We start from the raw sequence: 21,583 nt of genomic DNA, 5'->3' as shown, positions 1-21,583 counted from the left end.
CACTGTCAATGACAATCATTTTCAAGTTGTGTTTTGTTTTGGAATTTAAAAAAATGTTGTTCCTATCTATTAGCAATTTCGAAAGTTATTTTGTAACTTTTTTCCTTCCCCTGCTCAATTTGTTCTCCCGTGTACCAGTAAACTCTAACACCGTTTGAATTAGTCAGCTGGTACCCCATATCTCAGCTTAGGTTAATTACTGCACCGATGTTTTTGCCAAAACAATCCAATAAATGAAATGAACAAAACAAATTTTCAGCACTGGTCGTGTTCATCCAACTCGGCAACGACAACGACTCGTGCTGAAAAAAACATCATTTTGCAACTGGTTGTATAAACTTCTATTTCGCCATTGTCGTGCTATCTTGTCGCACGTGCATTTTTGGCCAAATTGAGTTAAGATCGCCATTTTGTGAAGCTCTCAATGCCGTCGACGGATATGTTTTAAGGCTTATGATATAAAATAATTTTAATGAATGAAGCCCTTCCTACATCACCGTTGATCGGAAGGCACGCCGACGGTGAATTTCTGGAGAATCGCGGTCGAATTAATACTATATTTAAATCCCTAGATAGGTATCTTTCCGCAGCCGGCTGCCTAAGATTTTTAAAATTTCAACCGATAAACAAATTGCTCATGGTCGCATCACCTACCACAGTGAATCCTGACCTCATACCCATCTTACTAACCCCTCAAAACTCATGTGATACTTTGTCAGAGACGCAGTCGATTTGGCGGTCCCATCACTCAAGTATCGGACTAACATTCCCATCCACTTCCCCGTGTCTTACCACTGGTCGTGGCCGGCGTCGGTATTGATCAGCACGATAAGGACCTTTGAAAATTGCGAAGGGGTGATGATTGGTTCCTACTTTTCATCTGTGGTCCACGGAGCAATGTTTGGGGGTCCTGGTCAATAACGAAGTAGCAGCTACGGGTAGACACCAATGCTATGCTATGCTATGCTATGCCATTTTGTGAAGCTCTCAATGCCTCACCTATTGACCTTCACAGATCCTCAAAATTCGATTTGAATCCTGAGATATTTAATAAAAACCGAAAAAAATCGCAACTCGGAACTTCGGCAACAAAATTCAACCAAAATTTGGAACAATACACAGAATGGCCGATCAAACAAAACGTGTTATTGTTTACATTGCGCGCTTAAGTTTTTGTTTATTCAAGGTCAAACATAAAAACGCGTTTTTTTCTCGGGACGTTAAAAAGCTACGTACGACAAGACAGCACGACAACATTGCTTTGAGCTATCATATCACAATTTTGCTTTATTTCGTATATTTGAACCAATATTGTATTATAACTTTCATGTGAAAGCAAAAAGGCTCAGACTAAAGAAGGCGGGGGGATTTTGTTGGTGGTTTTTAGATCAGGAACCAGGGCACTGGCTCGGTCTCTTTAGAAATTATCTCTCAGTGAGCACTCAGTGAAATTCTTTTGAAGAACATTCTATCATCGCTGATTAAAACAAAAAAAAACTATAACTTAAGGGCATTTTTTATATTGTTCAGTTATTACTAGATTGCCAACGACAGCTCTAGTTCTGATGATCTTGATGTTTTATTCCTTTCAGCGCATTCATGCATGCTGTTGATAAGGGAAACATCACTAGATCCTTGAAGCGTATGATCGTATTACGGTCCTGTTCAGCAACGGAGAAGGACAACCATGGGTGGTCTCTCATGCTTAATGCTACCAAGTCTTGCTGAGCCAAAATCTGTATACTTTACCGATATGACACCATGGTATAACAAAAACTGTTAAGGAATTATTTAGATAAGTTTGAAATTTGGGAATTAAAAATATTTTTGTTAAACGTTTAAAAGTTTACGAAACGTCAAGTTAGCTTTTACGAATAATATCGTTGTTAGTGTTTTCACGAAAACATTTCTAGAGTGTTTATTGGAAAGGTCCTATAAAAACAAGCACTACACAAGGTTTTCGCAAGCCAAAGTTTGATCTTTTATTTGATAAATATGTTTTGTAAGGAATTTGAAAAGAACAATCATTGACAATGAATTTTGAACTGAGGAAAACCCGGAAAATTATGCAAACGGAATCGACGTAACACCTTATAATGTGGCCCTCTTAAACCTTGCGGTTTCTTCAACGGATCCACAGGCGTGTAAACGTTCTTTTTGCGACAAGACTCCGCCTCCCGGGTATCCTAAGTGTGAAGGTATGGCACGGGGAAAGGGCACCGAATACCTATATTACACTTAGAATTTTTGTGCGCCCGCCTCGGGATTCGAACCGGCAACCTCTGGATTGAAAGTCCAGTGCACGGTCCGATTGATCCACATAGGCAGACGATTATGCAAGTTATCCCTTTTAAATCAAACTGACAGTTAAATAAAAATATCTAATTAGAGAAAGCTTTGGCCCAATTGAAAAAGCAATGAAATTTTAAAAAAGTTGTTAAAATTCCGTATAAATCCGTATTATGTGAAAAACTCCGTACAAAAATTCCGGCCTGTTAAAAATCCGCGGAGAAGGTCGAAAATCCGAACGGTAAGGAGAAAATCCGTACAGTTTGTAGCCTTACTCATGCTCATGCTCAATTCTGGAGTTTTTTTTTTTTTTTGAAAAGGTCCAATAAACCAAATTTTCAGTTTTTGCTATTGTTATTGCTATTATTGAAATGAAAAGCATTATTTTAATAGTATAAATAAATCAATCATATTTTAAATACCGGGGACGTACTCTGTATAAAAATCTCGGTGAATCAACACATTCAATGAATCAATTGGTTATTAAATCGTCAACCAAAATGCGATCAAAACTGATCGCAACTATTTCATGAATCAATCACCGATTCCCAAAACGTTCGATTACTTGATTCAATATTTACAGAACGCGCGAGAAAACATCTTCACGAAGTGCCACATTGTGTGGTCGAGATGCCGGCTATAAACGCCGGTGGTGGATGATGTAAGAGCAGAAAACACTTTACGATAATGAATGTTCCTCAAACAGATATCAAGTGTGGAGGGGAAGTCGTTGAAGCGCATCAGCGTTTGTATCTCTGAGCTTATCGATGATGATAGTTCATTGAGAAATCGAATGAACATTTTAGCACCATGTTATTATCACCTTCACAAATGGGTGACCTTCTTCCTGCAAAGTGGCACCATTGTAAAAATTGCCTAATTTTACGGATTGTTTCCGATCCGATCCCAAGCCGGTTATCGCCAATTCTGGTGCAAAGCAGCGGCAGGCCAGACACGCTCACCTTCGGTTAAAATTAAAAGTGATCGCAAGTTGATAGTAAAATGAATTAGAAAATGAAAATGGGAAATTGTTCGGAAATGTTGGAAATGTTTTCTCCTCGTTTTTCCTTGTGGCTGCACCGCCGGTTGTTATTCAATCAAACATGATGGCAAAATGATTAACTTCTCGGCATGGGCCGGCACGTGTGAGTCGGATTAGAGGTTTATATTGTTTTATTTTATTGGCTCGTTTCATTTGCCAGCGCAGCATAGCGCCTGTTGTTGTGGTGCGTGTCTATAGTTGCGATGGAGCTCTTTGCAGACAGTTATTTTAATTTGTTTTGAAGTAATGCACTAACTATCCCTTTTTTCTGTCTGGCCGAGCGCGACTTGTTGCCGCTGCTGTAATTGATGCATAGTTATTATGGCTAGCTATTTGCCAACATGACTTTCATCCATATGTTGAGAGGGAGGTGTCACTGCGCATAGCGAATCGTTTTTAAGGCTAACACGACCTTTTTCTGGTTAAATTCACACGATAGACATGCCGAGAATTTCTAATCCAGTGACAGTTTCAATTGAGACGTATCGATGCTCTCCAGTTGACACAATCCCATTTGTGCGCAGGTTGGTCGATGTAACGACAAGCCAATTTATGCAATCGAATGTGATGTCTATAATGGCAAATCGAACATCGGTCCCAGACCAGCTGTTCTGTGTCTACTGGCCTGATATTATACCAAATCGTCGCGAGCGTGCTAGCTTGTCTCAAGTCGTTTTTAGACGACAACACTTGCATTTTGATCAATTTTGTTCTTGGAGTCACTTGTTTTTACGAAAACATTACTTTACATAAAGTGTAGTTGTTATTAATATCGAACCTACAAGGTCATAAGATTAAGTATTGAACAAATTGAAAGTTATACAAAATTGTTTTTACTCGATGAAGCCCAAAATGCACTTTCGACAACGTAGCTCAATGGAGACCAAATCTCAAACAGCTGTTTGCGCCTGGGGGCCTACACCCCTACGTGAACAACTGCTAAAACGCGCAACAGTAAAGACAATATCGTGTCGTCGGCTTGAAACATGATGGTTGTACGGGGAGTTCATTGGAACATATTCCTCGTCGATGAATGCGCGATCGCGAATCATCGTGAAACGTGATCGATGAAGAGGGAGGCACTTTTTTTAGGCAAGTTAAACGCGTGGGTTTAACCCTGACAAAGCTGATGATTTATTTCAATGTTTATAAAATTTAAAGATATCAACATTATATTAAGTTTCAAACCCTTTTATGATAATCTTCTCATAACGCTGCTAATACAAATTTTATTTCAATATCGATCTCAAGCAATTGTAAAATTTGTGTTCTGGAAGGGTTAAGCATCAATATATGCGAATCTAGGTGGTGCATCGAGTTATGGTTTTTTTTCGACTTTACACACCGGCCGTAGAACTCCACTCGTGCGTCTTCTTTTATTACCTCCTACTGCTACTAAGAGCTGCTATTAATTTTCGATCATTGCATTGTCGATAATAGGGTGGTGGCTCGATGGTTTAGTAGGTTAGCAGCAATTTTTTTTTGAGGATGATCGTGATGAACACGAGTGTGCAAAGCAAGCCAACTCGCGTGGAGAATGTAGGTAATGATTATGAACGGAGTTGGTTTGGTACTCTTTTTTCGGTAAATTTCTCAAGCCCAACCAGAAAAAGCCGCGCTTTTAATGCGTCTTGTCATTTGCTTAACGAATATTAAATATTTATTTAAGAGCTGTTTCTCCGGTTTATGCTTGTTAGCTATGGTTGAATCTCGTGACGAACGCCGCTTACCAAACGAGGTTTGGTGGTTTGGCGAGCGCAACGGATGCAATCGCTGCTGCAAGTTTCCAGGCCTTTCGAAGCTGGCATGCAACACCATAATATCCGCATTTGGACTCTCTTCGCGATGGCGGTGGGCATCAACTCGGAAGGATTTCGGATGATGCAAGCTTCCGACTTGTGCCGACCCAAAAGAAGTGGGAGAATCGATTAGAGATATTGATGAGTTAACCTGCGGCTCGCAGATATCGATCATCATCAGAGATGTATGTTTGCTTCGGAAGAAAAATCACCGCCATGTGGCCCACAAATCACAATAATTGCAGTCAATGATGTGGGGAGTGCGCAGTTTCAGTAATTAACGCAAAACTGCAGAAAGAAAATGTGAACGGAAGACACTATTAATTATAAATATTAATTGCACGTGTTCAACTCATTGGCCTGATGGATCAATTATGTGTGTTGGGTTGTTTTCTTTGCTATTTGTAAAAAGGTTGCAAACAGGTGCAGTAAGTGGTCAATCACTTAATTACACAATGTATGTAATTGCAATGCTTTCAACGCTTTTATGAATTGAGAATGTCTTGACATTGAATTGGAATGCACTTCATTGATATTTGTTTATCTCGAAAAGTCAAAGTAATGAAAGATTTACTTGAGTCGTAAAGAGTTAATACAGATTAAGGTTATCCCAAAACAGATAAAGTACTAAATCACTGCAACAAAAGAGAGTCCAAGCTCATGGACATGTCTAGTGCATAAATCTGTTATTAAATCACTCCAACAACCTTGTCATACATTTTTCCACCCACATTACAACGTGTGTCACATCGTCATCATCGTCGTTTGTTCTGTCTGATCTCTGGGTATACTATTTTTGCAATCAACAAACCCTTTCCCCTCGCGAGACCCCAGACCGCGCTGCCTTATGTACCTTCAAATACCTATCTCAACATGACATAACCAAGGCTGTTCCTCGCAGCGCCAGCCAGAGCGGTTAATAGCAAACAAACCCATTATGTCACGATGAAAATCAATTTATCATAAACAACCAGCGAACCAGACAACAGCAGTAAAACGGAAAGAAAGAAAGCATAAACCGGCGGCCTTCGGCAAAGCTGTTCAAATATTCCCACGGAGCCTAGTCCCTACACCAGCAATAACTTATTCTGCGCCGATTTTCGCAACAAAAAAACCTCGAACTAACCACGACATTCGCATTCTCCTCATTGTCCCATTGCAGGCCAAACAGCGCGCCTCGGTCAAGTGGCTCCTGTCGAAGGCGTACAACAACCGGGTGCCGGAGTTCCTCAAAGATCCCTTCTACCGGGACCACGAGGGCCTGGACCACCTGAAGCCACAGATCGTGGTCGGGCTCGGGAACGCGTCCATCTACTGCCAGGTGCTGAGCAACATCTACTCGGACCCAAACTACCAGAGCCTGAACCACTGGTCCATCCTGCAGACGCTGTCCCGGAAGGGCGTGCCACTGAACGAGTCCCCCGACCTGCCCCTCACGGAGACCGTCCTGATCCAGACGAATCCGCTTAGAATTGTAAGTGTGTGTGACCTTGGACCGTCCGCTAGACCACGGGTGGGCCGTGACCTTGGAAAAAACACCGTTTAATCTCTCGTGTTTTTTTTTTCATCTTCTCCTTCCCAGAATGCCCACATGACTGTGATAGAAGCGATGATGGTGTTGTACGCAAAAGAAGTGGCTTCCAGTGGAAGAATTTCCAGTGCTTTAGAAAGGTAAGTGTCACGGGCTGGGAGGTTGTGGGTGATAAAAACAAATCAGTCATCGTGAAAATATAATGCAAACATTAGTTTACGTTGATAATCATTTGAGAAAATGTTTTGATCTAAATTCGATTGAGATGACTGTATAGTCCTGATCATCCGAAGTTATCGCAAACATTTCACTTCGGATATGCGATTACAATTATGATTTTTTGTCCGTTGTCTTTTTTTGAGTCGTTGAGCTCGAATATGACCCTAAAAATGCTCTAACACGTTTTTTTTTTGTTCCAAGATGGCGGCCAAAATGCCGGTGATGAAATATTGATAAAATTGGTTTGGTAATTTGGTATTTTGACATGGGGTCGCAGGACTCGAATTAAATGTTAGAAGTGAGAAAATAAAAAAAAACGACTTTCATTGTCGGTTTCAATTATCCATTGACGTTTTTATAAATCAAAAACTTGAAATGAAATTTGCAATGGCCTAATGTATAAAAACTTGTTTCAAATTGAATGAATCTTAAATATTTTAATGACTCGCCTTCCAAAAAACATCAAAGTTCAGTATCGAAACAAAAAGAACCTCTTTGTCTGCGTCAGTTTGTGGGTGTCATATGGCCGACCGTACACTCGCAATCCTTGCCAAAAATAGAAACTGGTCCAGGCCACGAAGCGGAGACCCCGGAACCGGTACCAAGATAACAAAGAAATTCACTGTGCTGCGGTTAACAAACTAAGAGCAGCCGAGGACTGTAGTCCAGATTCCCCCTCCGTCGTTGAAATAAACCGCAGCAAGATTGACCATGACGACATTTTGCACAGAAGTTGAAGTGTTTGTTATTGACTGCTTCGGTGTGAAGGTGAGAATGACCTGTCCGGTCACACGTGGGTGGGCGGGCGCATTCGTGAATGAATCGCCGAACGATGAATGGGGGGTTACCTGTTCTGCGTTGAGATTGAGTGTGGGGGTTTGGTGAGCCGTTCCACTCAATTGGATTTCTCGATGAGTGAGGCGCTCTGCTGTATAATCGTTGTTGATTTTTTTTTGTGTGAATATGGCAATTCAAGTAAATCTTTATTAATTTTGTCTTCTCGTCCCGTGTTACAGAATATCTGGCCGCAGTACGTCCCAGCCCGCTCAGCACCACGAAGCTGCCTTACTCGGTTGGGTTTCACACGTGTGCAGCGCGCTGAAGCGACGGATCGACTACGAACAGGCCAACGGTGGAGGCGGCGGCAGCGGTTCCGGCGGAGGCCCTGCTGTCGATGAATACGTGAGTTCTCATGCTGTTTCGTGCCATTGATTAATTTGTACCATCCTCTTGCGATTCTCTTAGCAATTTCTTTGGTTCTTTACTTCTTGAGCTTTTGGTTTTGCTCGATTAATCTAAAGCCTCTGTTCGATCTCGTTTCCCAGGGTCAACGGCTACCAAGTCCGGACATTCCGCCGCTGCGAGATTTTCGCGAGCTGTGTGACGGCGTCTGCCTAGCTTATCTAATATCGTACTATTGTCCCAAACTAGTTCCTTGGCCTAGCGTACACTTTAATCACGTTCCAACCATCGAGGTAAGTCCGCAGTACGCGTTCAGATTGATCTTAATGCCGCTTTGTTTGCGGAGCCAAGGTCTTAATAATTAATTCCCGCCCGTTTTTGTTGTAGGACTCTATTCACAACATCCTCATAGTTAGTAATTTCTCCGAGCGAAATTTGCCATACTCCGTGTTTCACATGACGCCAGAAGATATTACCTACATGCGAGGGTGAGTCATCGTTTGAACCTTTTTTTTGCTACGAGCAACCATGGCGTGACTTTAACTGCATCACTAATCATAATCGTCTTGCCCTACCTACCGAATTTCAAATCCACAGAGCCATGAAGCAAAATCTGGTCGTCCTGCTGGCAGATCTGTTCAATGTGTTCGAGATCCACCCGGCCAAGTGCGTTTGCTACCCGGGCATGGAACAGCAGCAGGTAACAGGTGAGTGACGAACCCATTGTAGGCATCATTTACATATGTACCTTTTTCTTTATCTATATTTACATCACCATCACCCGGTCGCGCAGTCCTTCCCACAATTTGTCGTCGAGATTGACGCTACTTTTGTGTTTGTCCCCCCCTAATTCGATATTCCGTAACCGATCGAGCTTTTACTGTTCTTTGACATCGTCGTCCGTTCGGGACTATCCTGTAGGGCTGTAGAGCAAACAAGCAATCATTTGGCGAAAAATTGCACAAAATTTCGAAACGCAGGATCGTCCCCACCATGCAAAATGATTCATAGTATCGTTGGTGTTGTGCTCTCTACGCGCTGAAGTATTCTTTAAATCGTCGCTCGTGTGCTGTCTTGTGATATGTCCTAATGTTTTACATCAGATATGTCACAAGATAGAATACCATCAACGAATATTTATATACCTTATTTACATGTAAAAGAAAACCTCATATTGACAGTTTCCGTGATTGTTTTGACAGACACAAAAATTGTCAAAAATACTTTTGACAAATTTGTAAACAAAGTGTCATGCAATGGAATATCACCTTCAGTTATTGTTTTCTGAAAATGTCAAAATCTGTCATCGATGCCACTTTGATTTAAACGTGCAGCATTTTGTGGCGGTTGCGTCAAGAGAGCACAACAGCGCCGATATCTACTCATTTATGTCTACCACAAATACTCTCTCCCCCGTCATGATATCATCGTCATTTTATTTTGCGTTCGATATGCAATTTATGTTCTCTTTCATCTATCGCCATTTTGGTTCAAATTTAGTTTCTTTTTATTTTGTGAGTTCCGCGGTACAGTTTTGGCGGCCAGCTTAATGGCGGCAATTGCATTTTTTTGTCATTTCCCCAACAAAAATGTTTCGTCTACAAATGAAAAAGTTGCCGAAAATTGGGCGTGCTCGGAGTGCTTACGTCAGAAGACGTATATTAATTGGCTGACGGTATCTGCTTTTTCCGTATGCGAAAAAAATAAGAATTTGAAACGCGACCGGCTCGTATCTGGCAGGTTAACCTCACGTGCTTCTTTCATTTGGTATGCGAATAATTTGTAAATATTACGTTTTGTTTCAACAGATTATCCTGGTTTAGTTCTCGTTAAGGAAAGCTTCTTAGAATATGTTTGTTTATGTTCCAATGCTATCGTAATGGCAGAAAGTACAAATGTTGCATCTTGAAATTTACTGTTTATATTTGCGACCACTTTCGCAACTCTTTATTCCGTAGTGCGTGACATGAGTAATGTTATACGAACAATTAAATAAAGTAGAGTTCGTACTTAACCTAGCGTTGGACTCACCAGTAGTTTTGATATCTAATGAAGGGAACACTCCTTATCTGGAATGGGAATTCTACGTACTACTGACAACTGCTTCAATTGAATTGTTTATTTTATATTTCTTTTTGTATAATTCAGTTCAATTATAGTGACTTGAATCAACTTTCGGTCAAATAATTCAAGTTCAAGTTGCATTATAAAAATTGAAGTTTTATTTCAGAATCTACTGAAAGTTATTTGTTTTGTTCAAGATGCATATTAGCTATTTATTTACAAACATGTCCTAAGTTGCCTTTTTTATTTGTTATCATTATTATCTCATTTCAATCATGTTTCCCTCGAAATGTAACTCCAACTTTTTTATGTTTTTATTTTGTTGATGATAAAGTCAAATTACAGAATTAAATTATAACATTTTTTTATTTTACCTTCCGTTAGAAGATTTTGTGAAAATTTGATAAAATAATCTCTGATTTTGTAAGAACAGAATTTGTTAAAAAGAACTTTGTAAATACATTTTCTTTAAGTTTGTTCAAGTCTTCTTACCTGTACAATTGTTTCCTATCCTATTTTTTAACTTCACAATCATTACAAAATCATCACTTAAACCATTGCCTTCGCTACACCCTTGCATCATCCTGCGTCCTGCGAAAATAAACTCGTCCATATACATTTCGCGGTGTTTTTTGTCGAAATTTTCCCCCAAAGAGACCTACCGTGCGATCGTTTTCCTTTGTACCATAATACCATCCACTGTGAAAATAAACGCAGCAAAACAAAATAATAATGTAAACTTACTTCAAAACTATATTTTTTCACCCACGTGCTTTTGTGTACCCCCCCACTACCACCCGCGTGTCCGTTCCGAAACGATTTTTGTATGCGACCTTCGAAAACCGCAGATTCCGGAACAAACGAGCACGGAATCGCCCACCGGCGTGGCTTCGCGAACCAGCCGGCCGTCGTGGCCATTCCCGAGCTGCGCAGCGGATTCGATTCTCCACCGGGCAGCGCCTGCAGTGGTGCCAGCAGCGGTGGCGGCAGCAGTGGCCCTCACTTCAGCCGCCCACCTTTCCAAGGTGCCTAACACACACAGACAGGGACAGATTTTAGAGTGCTAAAAACATGACTTTGTTTTTGTTACCTTTTGTTTTTATAGGTTTAGTTCATTCGAACGTTTTTTTTTGTGTTTTGCTCGCTGATTTATTCATTTTTTTCCATTTTTATTTTCCGTATTATTATGTCTTTTCTTTGTTTCATTCTGGTTTTTGCTTTGTGTGGTTTTGTTTCTTGTTTGTCTCTTTTGCTAAAATAAAACAAACGTCTTTTCATTACATTTGCTAAAACAACAAACTTTCGCGATCGCTGTTTAGTGTGTAGTGGAATGAAACTGCTTCGAAAATTGTATTTTTGTGTGTCATTTACCTTTTTTTTTGTTTTCCACCTACCTTCTTCACGTCTCATTTGGTCATACTCCTGAGAGCTAGCCCCGTTTTTGGTTCCACTTCTTTTTTTCTTTGCAACTTTGTTTTGCAATTTCTCCCATTCCAATGGCCCGCAACATTTCTTCTCTCTTTCACCTTTTCCTTCGTACAAATCTTCAAATTAAAAATTAAGTTGATCTTTTCGGTATTGGGTGCAATTTAGCAGTAGTTTTGTCGTGGCATTCGGAGATGCTATCAGTGCAATAATTTGGCTCGTTTTTGTACCTGTTTTGTTTTGGCAATTTCGATTGTTCCAATATGTTCGGTATGGCAGTTTGAAAACAAGTTTGGAATTGCACCGTAGAAATTGGACTGTGACGTCATTTTGCATGTTTCTTTTTTTGTGCTTGAGCTTTCGCTTTCTTCATTTAAGAAAAATGCTTTACAAATAGTTTCTTTTGCATAAATATGCACCTGTGGGGACATTTGAGTTAACAAATCAAAGGGTTGAGTTTTGTTCCCCAATTCGTTTTCGTGTAGTGCAATTTAACAGGAGTACCCATAAATCGTACATGAATACTTGTCTATCGTAGCGATAAATTTCCCAAACGACATGTTCTCAACTGCTACAAATGTATCCCGCACTATCTTTCCAAACTATTCATAAATTCCTGCTTAGCATCGCTCCCGGCGAACAACCCTTAAATCTTGCCGAGATAACCGACGACTTGAGGTGCAGCCAGGTGCCTCGCACATGCTCAGGTGTTCCATGACCTCGGGGGGTGATGATTGCAGAGTTGCCTTTTTCAATGTTTGTTTTGGAGCCGCCTTCCGCGTTCCACCGCCAGCCGACAGCCGGTTCAACAAACCGCGGTGGACCGGTTCAGTGGCCAAAACAAGATCGCCCGGGCGCGTGAGCGAATGCAAATTGTCTGGCCGTCCCGGCATTCAACCCGACGACGATCGACAAGTGAAACACTCATGCTCTTGTGGTGGGTTAATCGTGTCTTGCCCCAAGCCACTCACAGCTTCCAAATTGGTTCCACACTCGGGGGCATCAAACGGTGCAGTTGCATTTTCTCTGCAATTATTTTTGCGATAATGTTGGGGATGGAGAGATAAATATTGATAAACAAAAATGCCTAAATTGCTGTTATAGTAACACAAAATAATAACCGAGATTTGTTGGAGAAATAACACATTCTGTTATCACAAATTATTACAAGAAAATCCGATAACAGAGAAAAAATGTTCCCTATAAGTCAATAGGTTCCTAAAACCCTATGTCAATTTTAATGTACATCGGTAAAAACCATTTCTGACTACTTTTTTTTTTCATTTTAATGCAAAAAAAAATAAAAAAATAAATTGACAAGACAACATTTTAAGATGGATCAACTATGGTCTCCTTAGAACTGCGATTTTTATTTTAAAAAAATAATTAAAAATCCGTTTTTAATCCTTTGTGGTTGTACAAAGGGTCATTATACTCAGCAAAATAGCCTTTATCGTTGTGTACAATAATATCTAGATTACTTTTCTCCTAGTCCTATGTACATAAAACCTTTTGAAAAAGTAAACGAGATATCAGCAATTTATGCTTAATTATAGGACCCAATCGGTATTGGTGTAATATGCTTTGTACAATAATAAATAACTGATTTTGATATTGTTATCTTATTTTTAGCTTATTATATATTTTTATATTATTGCTTGGTTCCAATTAAATATAACATATTCTTAAATTCTGATTAAAATCAGTAAACTTTTTCTGACGGCTTAAAATGTTTGAAAGTTCTAAAAAATAATCAAATATTTCGTTTTGCACAACATTTTTGATCAAACTATTGATAACCTTATGGGGATTATCAATAATTAAACAAATCAACTTTAAAATTTTTCACCTTTCACCAAAAAGACCACATTTTTTCATGGACAAAATAATATTTTTGACAAAACTGGTCAAAATGTTCATAGTTCTGGCAATATAAAAAATAATAACACATGGGTAATTCTCTACCAACTCACACGAAATCGGGAAAAATTGCCCCGACCCCTCTTCGAATTGCGTGAAACTTTGTCCTAAGGGGTAACTTTTGTCCCTGATCACGAATCCGAGGTCCGTTTTTGATACCTCGTGACGGAGGGGCGGTACGACCCCTTCCATTTTTGAACATGCGAAAAAAGAGGTGTTTTTCAATAATTTGCAGCCTGAAACGGTGATGAGATAGAAATTTGGTGTCAAAGAGACTTTTATGTCAAATTAGACGCCCGATTTGATGGCGTACTCAGAATTCCGAAAAAACGTATTTTTCATCATGAAAAACACTAAAAAGTTTTAAAAATTCTCCCATTTTCCGTTACTCGACTGTAACAATTTTTGGAACATGTCATTTTATGGGAAATTTAATGTACTTTTCGAATCAACATTGACCCAGAAGGGTCATTTATTCATTTTAAAATTTCGTGTTTTTTTCTAACTTTGCAGGGTTATTTTTTAGAGTGTAACAATGTTCTGCAAAGTTGTAGAGCAGACAATTACAAAAATTTTGATATATAGACATAAGGGATTTGCTTATAAACATCACGAGTTATTGCGATTTTACGAAAAACAAGTTTTGGAAAAGTTACTTTTTGCGTTTCTCTTTGTTTCGTCGTCCGTGTCTGTCGCGAGTGACCATGAACGGCCATGATCGATGACGACCAGCTTTTTCAAAACTTTTTTTTCGTAAAATCGCGATAAGGGGACAAAAGTTACCCCTTAGGACAAAGTTTCACGCAAATCGAAGAGGGGTCGGGGCAACTGCTGTGTGAGTTGGTGGAGAATTACCCACATATATTTAGTGAGGCAAAATAAAAAATAATAACACATTGAGTTATGGACACTTAGAAAATTTTCGAGCAAATTGTTGATGTCCTTGAGAGGGTATATCAATAATTAAATAAATCAACACTTACAAAAATTACGGTCAAAATAATGTCCTTGATAAAATTGGTCAAAACTTTCCCATAGTTCCAGGCATATAATCAAAATAAAAAAATTAAAAAAATAGGTTTTTGAAATTTTAAATCAACAAGAAAAATAATAACAAATTAAGATATAACTGATTATTGTTTTTTTTTAAGCTGGAAAAACGCGATCAATATTGAATGAATTGAATGGTTCCATACCTTGATTTGTTATTGTCTTACTCTCTCAAAAGATCTATTCAATCATATTTTTTTTGAAATTACCATTTCGCAACTTGTTGTACATACTAGGCATATACTACCATATTATAAGATGTTGTCCCGCCAAGCAGATATTAGATTATGGCAAATAAACAAAAAAAACTCATATGTTTTCGTGTTTGACAATGTGCCAAACCGCAAACAACTTAAAATTTATGCAGGCTGACGTTTATGTAAACAAAAGCACGTAAACAAACTAAAATTTCGAGTTTGTTTGTTTGTTTGTCAGAGTCTAATACCTGCTTCACGTTGCATTTTCTTCATGGGAAACAAAGGTAGATTATTTATCATGTTACATGTTGTTTTCATGCAGGAAAATCAATATATTTTTCTATAAAGTAAATAAATGCAAATGTCTTTGGTTACAAAAGTGAAATGAATGAATAGTCAATTTGCTAAAAATTAGAGAGTTATCGGATAATGCAGTCTGGGCTGTAAGTGAAATCTCTACCTATATACAAATACCCATCAATAAATTTAAGTTTAAAAGGATAAGGGAAATACAAGATTCTGTGGTACAAAACAAGCAGTCCAACTGACCATTAAAACGGTGTACTACAAATCGAGTATCTTCTTGGAGTGACCCAAACGACTGTTGGCCTCGTTACAAACCCTTTCATTACCCAGAAATGGGCACTCTTCGTCGTCGTCGTCCCAAAGTACACACCATTCAGTGTAACACTCCAAATCTTTAGTGCTTCCCCCCTCGACAGCACACTCTCCAAGAGTATAGCGGCCCCATCGAACTTGATTTCAGCACTTGCGTGGCTAGCTAATCTCTGCGTTTGATGCTGCTGCGCCGGAAAATATGATGTCAAGTGGGTGTCGAAAATGGGTGCTGGTGGCGTCTGGCAAGCGTGATGAACCCCCGTCATCGCGCCATGAGAAAACCCGTTGAGAGCGTTTTTTTTTTTGTCTAGCCGGGAAATTCCACCAGCCAAAACTTGCGCGTGTCGTAATTAATGGGACCTGCCCTCACCGAGATTAGGTGCAAACAATTAACGCGCGATTTTCGGCGCTGAAACGAAATCGTATTGTTTGCCTCTGGAACAGCATATTGAATTCCTAATTTGCTCAAATCCCGCGAAATTGTTATGTACTGCTGACGGTTCAAATGCACGCCGCCAACTTTCAACAGTTTTACACCTGCTGCCGGAGAGGTTGCAATTGCTCGAGCATGTACTGTTTAATTCATTTGCCATCGCCGCATTTCACCGCGAAATTTTGTTCGCGACTCAGTCGAAAACGCCAAATTAAAGCGAGCGCCTCAAAGATCTGCTGCGCCGAAAAGACACGAAACGGCGTCAAATTTCATTTCCCGACTGCTGGACCATTGCGCAAGTTGTGCCTGCATTGTGTTGTGCCGATGGTGTTGACCAGCGCGGGTGCGATACTGCCGCCGCCCCTAATTGGGACCAGTGTTCATCAGTTTTCATTAAAAGTACCTATTTTGGGACGATTCAATGATAATGCAGTTAAGAGGCGCCGTCGTCAAGTTGATGGAAGTAGTGCTCATCGTCTCATTAAGGCGGACAGAGCGAGGGTGTTATCATATTTTGTTTTGCAGTTGCATTTTTCTCACAAACGTAAACTTTGTTGTCAACATTGTTTAATATTTAGTGCTTGCGGATTAAAAATCAGGTGACGATTAAGTATGCCGAGATAGACTTGATTTAGTTTTAAACTTTGCGAAATTAATGTTAGGAGACTCGTGAAACGCAAATCTAGAAAAGATCTTTGTTATGTTTCTGGATACGATAAGTGTGGGAAAATGAGATTTTTCCAATCGAATAATAATTTTTTACCTTTTTGTTCCTTTAAAAATAAATATAAAAAAAAATATGCATGAATGCTTGTGCTTCATCTGATTCAGCTTTGATTTATCATTTCATTACGTAGTGCTTGCCAGTTTTACCATTTATAGTCAAGTATTGAATTTCAGTGTTTCTTATGTTTACCATTTAATTTCAAAAGATAGGTTTGAAATACATCTCAATGTGCTTTGCGTGTCTTGCTTGAGTCGTCTTCTGTCTTGCCAATCGTGATAGTTTTCCTTATTTTTATCATTTAATCGACCCCATATCACTCTGAGTAGATCCGTACTGCAGCATAGCATATAGCTCAGCCCCCTCAGAGCACACAAAATCATCCTGTGCGCCATTATTTTTTATCACCTAGTACCGCAAAGGAAACCCCACTAATCTGTTATCGATTTGTGTTTTGTTATCCTTCGAACCTACGCAGTGACACGCTCTCCATCTGCCAACACCCTCCGGAAACACCACTCCACCCGGGACGTGCATGACCAGCAGCAACAACAGATGCAGCCACAGCAGCCCTACCATCAGCAGCCACAGTATTCACAACATCAGCCACAGGATCAGTACCAGGATTCAAATGAAGGTAATTCAACCAAGCATATGTTAATTGTAACGATTGCTACTAAAACCCAAACTTTAAACCTTATTTTAGGATTCGTGGTGCATCGAAGTAAAGGAGTGCCAACGTTGTCCTCAATGCATGAACCGCTTGTGCCGGCCCGAATACGGCAAGCCAAGGAGAAGACCAACAACGATTCCAAGGCGGAGGAACGCGGTAAGTGTTCAAGGTCACACCAAGATTGTGTGAATTTGGTTTTTCTTTTCCTTCCTTCTAACTTCTTCCGTTGTTGTATCTTTATTACACTCTGTGCATTCCTTTATTATTTCCCGTTTCTGATCTTGGCGTTAGACTGATTTGCTTGCTCTTGTTTAGCATATAGTGGGACACCGTTTGGAAAGTGTTATTTATTTATTTTTCTGCACACGATATTGAAATCAATGTCAAGCCGTCCAAGGCATCAAGATGTCCTCGGAGAAAGGTACGAACTTATGCTGCCACATCACACGAAAATCGTTGTACATACCATCTTTGCTCATGGCGCACAACACACATAAATCATCCATTAAATGCAATACGCAGAGGAATAAAATGCTTATGCAAAAGCAATTCTCATGGGATTGTAGCGTTCTGGTAGATAGCGTAAATCGAAGATGATGCTTGGATATTTATCAAGGCTGTGGACTTGGGTAGCTTTTTGACGACTTTTCGGTTTCTGATTTAGCGACTTCGACACCAACTATCAAAAAATACTTGAAACGACGAATCCTTCCAAAGTTGTCCTCAACAAAAATGCTGACCCGATTTCACAACCATGTTACTTATTCCAGGGTAGAGTATTTTTTTAGATTGGTACCGTAAACTGGGGTGACTTTAATAGCCAGGGGTGACATTGATAGAAATTTGATTTGACCACTAATTTTGATACATCCAGTGTGACAGTCACGTATTTGCATATATGTTCGATAATAAGCTATCCCTTATTGCTTACATACTCAAAATTGTCAAAAATGTTTAGATACGGGCATTTGAAAAACCATCAAAGTCACCCCGGGCTATCATAGTCACCCCAGTTTACGGTACATAATTAGTAGAACGATGGAGCATTGAACTGATTTCTGCAAATTATCCAAAATAAAACTCCCAGATATATTTTGAAAAAACTCGGAAGTACGTTTGATCTTAATATCCGCAGAGATGAAAAATTTTAATTCCCCAACATTTTACAACTCGAAAATTTTGCAAATTTCGCAAAACAATGTTTTCCTATTTCTAAATTTTCTCTGTGTTACGTCAAGTTCAAGTTCCTTGGCCTCATTTAAGTCAAATTTGAACAGTTGTTTTCAATATTTCACCACATTGCCGCCATCTTGGATTTAAAAATTCTAAATCACTTGAGCGCAGGTTAGGGGTCATACTTAAACTGGACGATCAAAAAAATAAGACAGCTAAAATAGTAGTTTATGCAACAAGTTGTAAAAAGAGGATTTTTTCAGCACGAGTCGTACATTTATCCAACGAGGTTCACCGAGTTGGATAAATACGAAGAGTGCTGAAAAATCAAGTTTTGCAACGAGTTCCATACAACATTTTTTGCAATTCCAAAACTTGGTTATTGAAGAGTGTGGATTAAAACACGTCTGTAGGGTTTGGAGTTTATTCAGGTAATGACACTAATTAACTGTTGACTTGCAGTCCTTCTTCTCCGTTAGCACCGGCCTACTCGGTTATCTCCAACACTCCTCCTCGAGGTGCTGGTGCTAATCCGCACGCTCCTGCCAGCTTGGACATCCTGACCCCCGGTAGTGGCTTCGTCAAGATGTCTGCTACCATCTCTTCAGTTGGGCAGTAGATGTACTTCACCTCGTCCTTCTCCTTCACGTCCCGGATGAAGTGGTACTTCGTCGCGATGTGCTTGGTGCGGTTGCTGAACTTCTCCTTCTCCAACATCTTGAGGCAGCTCTGGTTGTCCTCGTTGACCGTCACAGCGCCGTCCTCGTCCAGATCCTCCAGCAATCGCTTCAGCCACAAAGCTTCTTGTGTCGCTTCAGCCAACGCGATGAACTCTGCTTCCGCCGTTGACAGCGCGACGCACGTCTGCTTGCGACAGCTCCAGCTGATCGTCCCACCGTTGAACAGGAATATCTGTCCGCTGTTCGACTTCCTGTCCGCGGTGCTCTCCGCCCAGTCTGCATCCGAGTATCCGATCAGTCCAGCTCGTTCATCGGTCTTGCTCACCTGCAGACGATAGTGGCTGGTCCCCTTCAGGTACCGGATGATCCGCTTGAGCTCGGTCCAGTCCGTTTGAGTCGGTGCAGCTGTCTTCCTGCTCAGTATCGAAATCGCTGCGGAAATGTCCGGTCTCGTGTTCACCGACAGGTACAGCAGCTGTCCGACCACCTTCTGGTACTCGACGTTGTCCGGCAATGGCTCTCCTTCCGCTTCTTGCTTCAGATACCCAGGGTCCAGGGGCATCTTGGAGACCTTCGCATCGCCCAGACCGTTGCTCACGACGACCTGGTTGATGTACTTCGCTTGGTTGATGAAGAAGTCACCTCGGTCATCGCGTTCGACTTCAATTCCGAGATAGTAGTGGATGTCGCCCAGTTGACTGATCTCGAAATTCTTTTCCAGTGCAGCTACCAGTTCTTGATGGAGTCCACTCGCATCGCTGGCCACGATCAAATCGTCGACGTACACCAGTACGTAGCAGCACTTGTTCGCCTTCACCTTCTTGTACAGGCAGGGGTCTGCCTTGCATCTGGTGAATCCTTGTTTGGCGAGTACGGTGTGCAGCTTGTTGTTCCACGACCTGGCTGCTTGCTTGAGGCCGTAAAGACTTTTCTTGAGTCTGCACACTTTCCGCTCGTCGCCGTCCGCAACAAACGCTGGTGGTTGGCGCATATAGATCTCCTCCTCAAGATCGCCGTTGAGAAACGCGGTCTTGACATCATACTGCTTCACCACCATGTTCCGCTTCGCAGCTACGGCCAGGAGAGTCCGGAAAGTCGTCTGTCGCACCACGGGCGCAAATACTTCGTCGTAGTCGTACCCGTACTTCTGCGTGAAGCCCTGTGCGACCAATCGGGCCTTGTGACGAACCACTGCGCCTTCCGAGTCACGCTTCGTTTTGAAGATCCATTTGCAGCCGACGATCTTCCGGTTCGGGGGTGGGTCCACCAGGTCCCACGTGCCGTTCTTCATCAGTGAGTCGTACTCCTCCTGCATCGCAGCCGTCCACTGCGCAGATTGCCCACCGCCGAGCGCCTCGCCCACGGTGCATGGATCGTCAGTACAGCTGCTCGCTTTGTTCAGCCGCTTCCTTGGACGTCCAGCTGCAATCAGGCCTTGTCGATCGTCTGCCGGCGCAGGTCCAGAGCCGGGATTGTCTGAAACATTGGATCGGGGTACACCTTTGTTGCCCAAATCAAAATCTTTCAACTTGCCTGGTAACGCGCGCTCCCGACCACTTCGCCTCAACACCTGTGACACGGGTGGATTTGAAGATGTGCGTGGAGGGAGCGCCGGAGAAAGCGTCACTGTCACGTCTGCTGGATCTTCTTCGACTGTCTCGTAGCTCGATTCTCCGGACGTTTCGTCATCCGAGGTGTCCTCGAACTGATCCTCTTGATCCGACGGAATGTCCGGCTCACGACTTGGCCCGGGTTGGCACAGCTCCGGCTGCTGCCCGGTTGGCGTCGTCCTAGTACCGTCCGTACCAGGTTGTGCCGGCGATTCCAGCAAATCCAGCTTCACGTACACGGCACCTTGCTCGGTGGCCGCAACTTCTGCGTGACTCGTTTCTCCTTCGCTGATGAACCTCACGTCCCGGCTGACCGTGACCGACCGGGTCGTCTTGTTGAAGATTCGGTAACCTTTGGTGTCCTCCTCGTAACCGACTAGAACGCATTCCTCCGCCTTGGCATCCCACTTACGTCGCTTCTGTTTCGGTACATGAGCCATAACCGATGTTCCAAAGATGCGCAGGTGAGACAAATCCGGCTTCTTGCCAGACCAGACTTCCTCCGGAGTCTTCGCGTGTCCCTTCGTCGGTGATCGGTTCAGCAGGTACACCGCTGTGGATGCTGCCTCTGCCCAGAACCGCTTCGGTAGGTTCGCTTCAAAGAGCATGCACCTGGAGCGCTCGACGATGGATCTGTTGACTCGCTCGGCCATCCCGTTTTGCTCGGGCGTATAGTCAACCGTCGTTTGGTGCCGAATCCCATTCGTCTTCAGATAATCCTGGAACATGCGGTTAATGTACTCCTTACCGTTGTCCGTCCGGATTGTCTTCAGTTTGCGTCCAGTTTGCCTCTCGACCAGACAGTGGTATTCCCGGAACACGGCCAGGACTTCTTCTGCTGACTTGGTCTTCAGGAGATAGAAGTGGATGCGCCGCGACTTGTCATCAATGAAGGTGATGTAATATCGCTTGCCTCCCATCGACGTCTCCTCCATGGGTCCGCAGATGTCGGAA

The 21,583-nt window shown here is 41.7% G+C and overlaps 1 protein-coding gene across 28 annotated transcripts in view; it reads left to right on the top strand.

Moving 5' to 3' along the window:
* The window catches only part of LOC120415366 (patronin), an 89,627-nt gene that overhangs the window by 32,751 nt on the left and 35,293 nt on the right, over window positions 1-21,583 (top strand). For 27 of the 28 annotated variants that reach the window (XM_039576884.2, XM_039576881.2, XM_039576886.2 and 24 more), the window contains exons 3-11: window positions 6,293-6,604; window positions 6,713-6,801; window positions 7,897-8,062; window positions 8,206-8,355; window positions 8,450-8,550; window positions 8,660-8,769; window positions 10,975-11,151; window positions 16,972-17,130; window positions 17,200-17,322. In XM_039576884.2, the coding sequence (XP_039432818.1) occupies window positions 6,293-6,604; window positions 6,713-6,801; window positions 7,897-8,062; window positions 8,206-8,355; window positions 8,450-8,550; window positions 8,660-8,769; window positions 10,975-11,151; window positions 16,972-17,130; window positions 17,200-17,322 (1,387 nt within the window). The remainder of the gene's footprint in view (window positions 1-6,292; window positions 6,605-6,712; window positions 6,802-7,896; window positions 8,063-8,205; window positions 8,356-8,449; window positions 8,551-8,659; window positions 8,770-10,974; window positions 11,152-16,971; window positions 17,131-17,199; window positions 17,323-21,583) is intronic. The other variant, XM_039576871.2, reaches the window with a different exon arrangement.

This window comes from Culex pipiens, chromosome 2 (genome assembly GCF_016801865.2).
Source record: "Culex pipiens pallens isolate TS chromosome 2, TS_CPP_V2, whole genome shotgun sequence".
NCBI lineage: Eukaryota > Metazoa > Arthropoda > Insecta > Diptera > Culicidae > Culex > Culex pipiens.
This window is presented reverse-complemented; position numbering and strand designations above follow the sequence as displayed.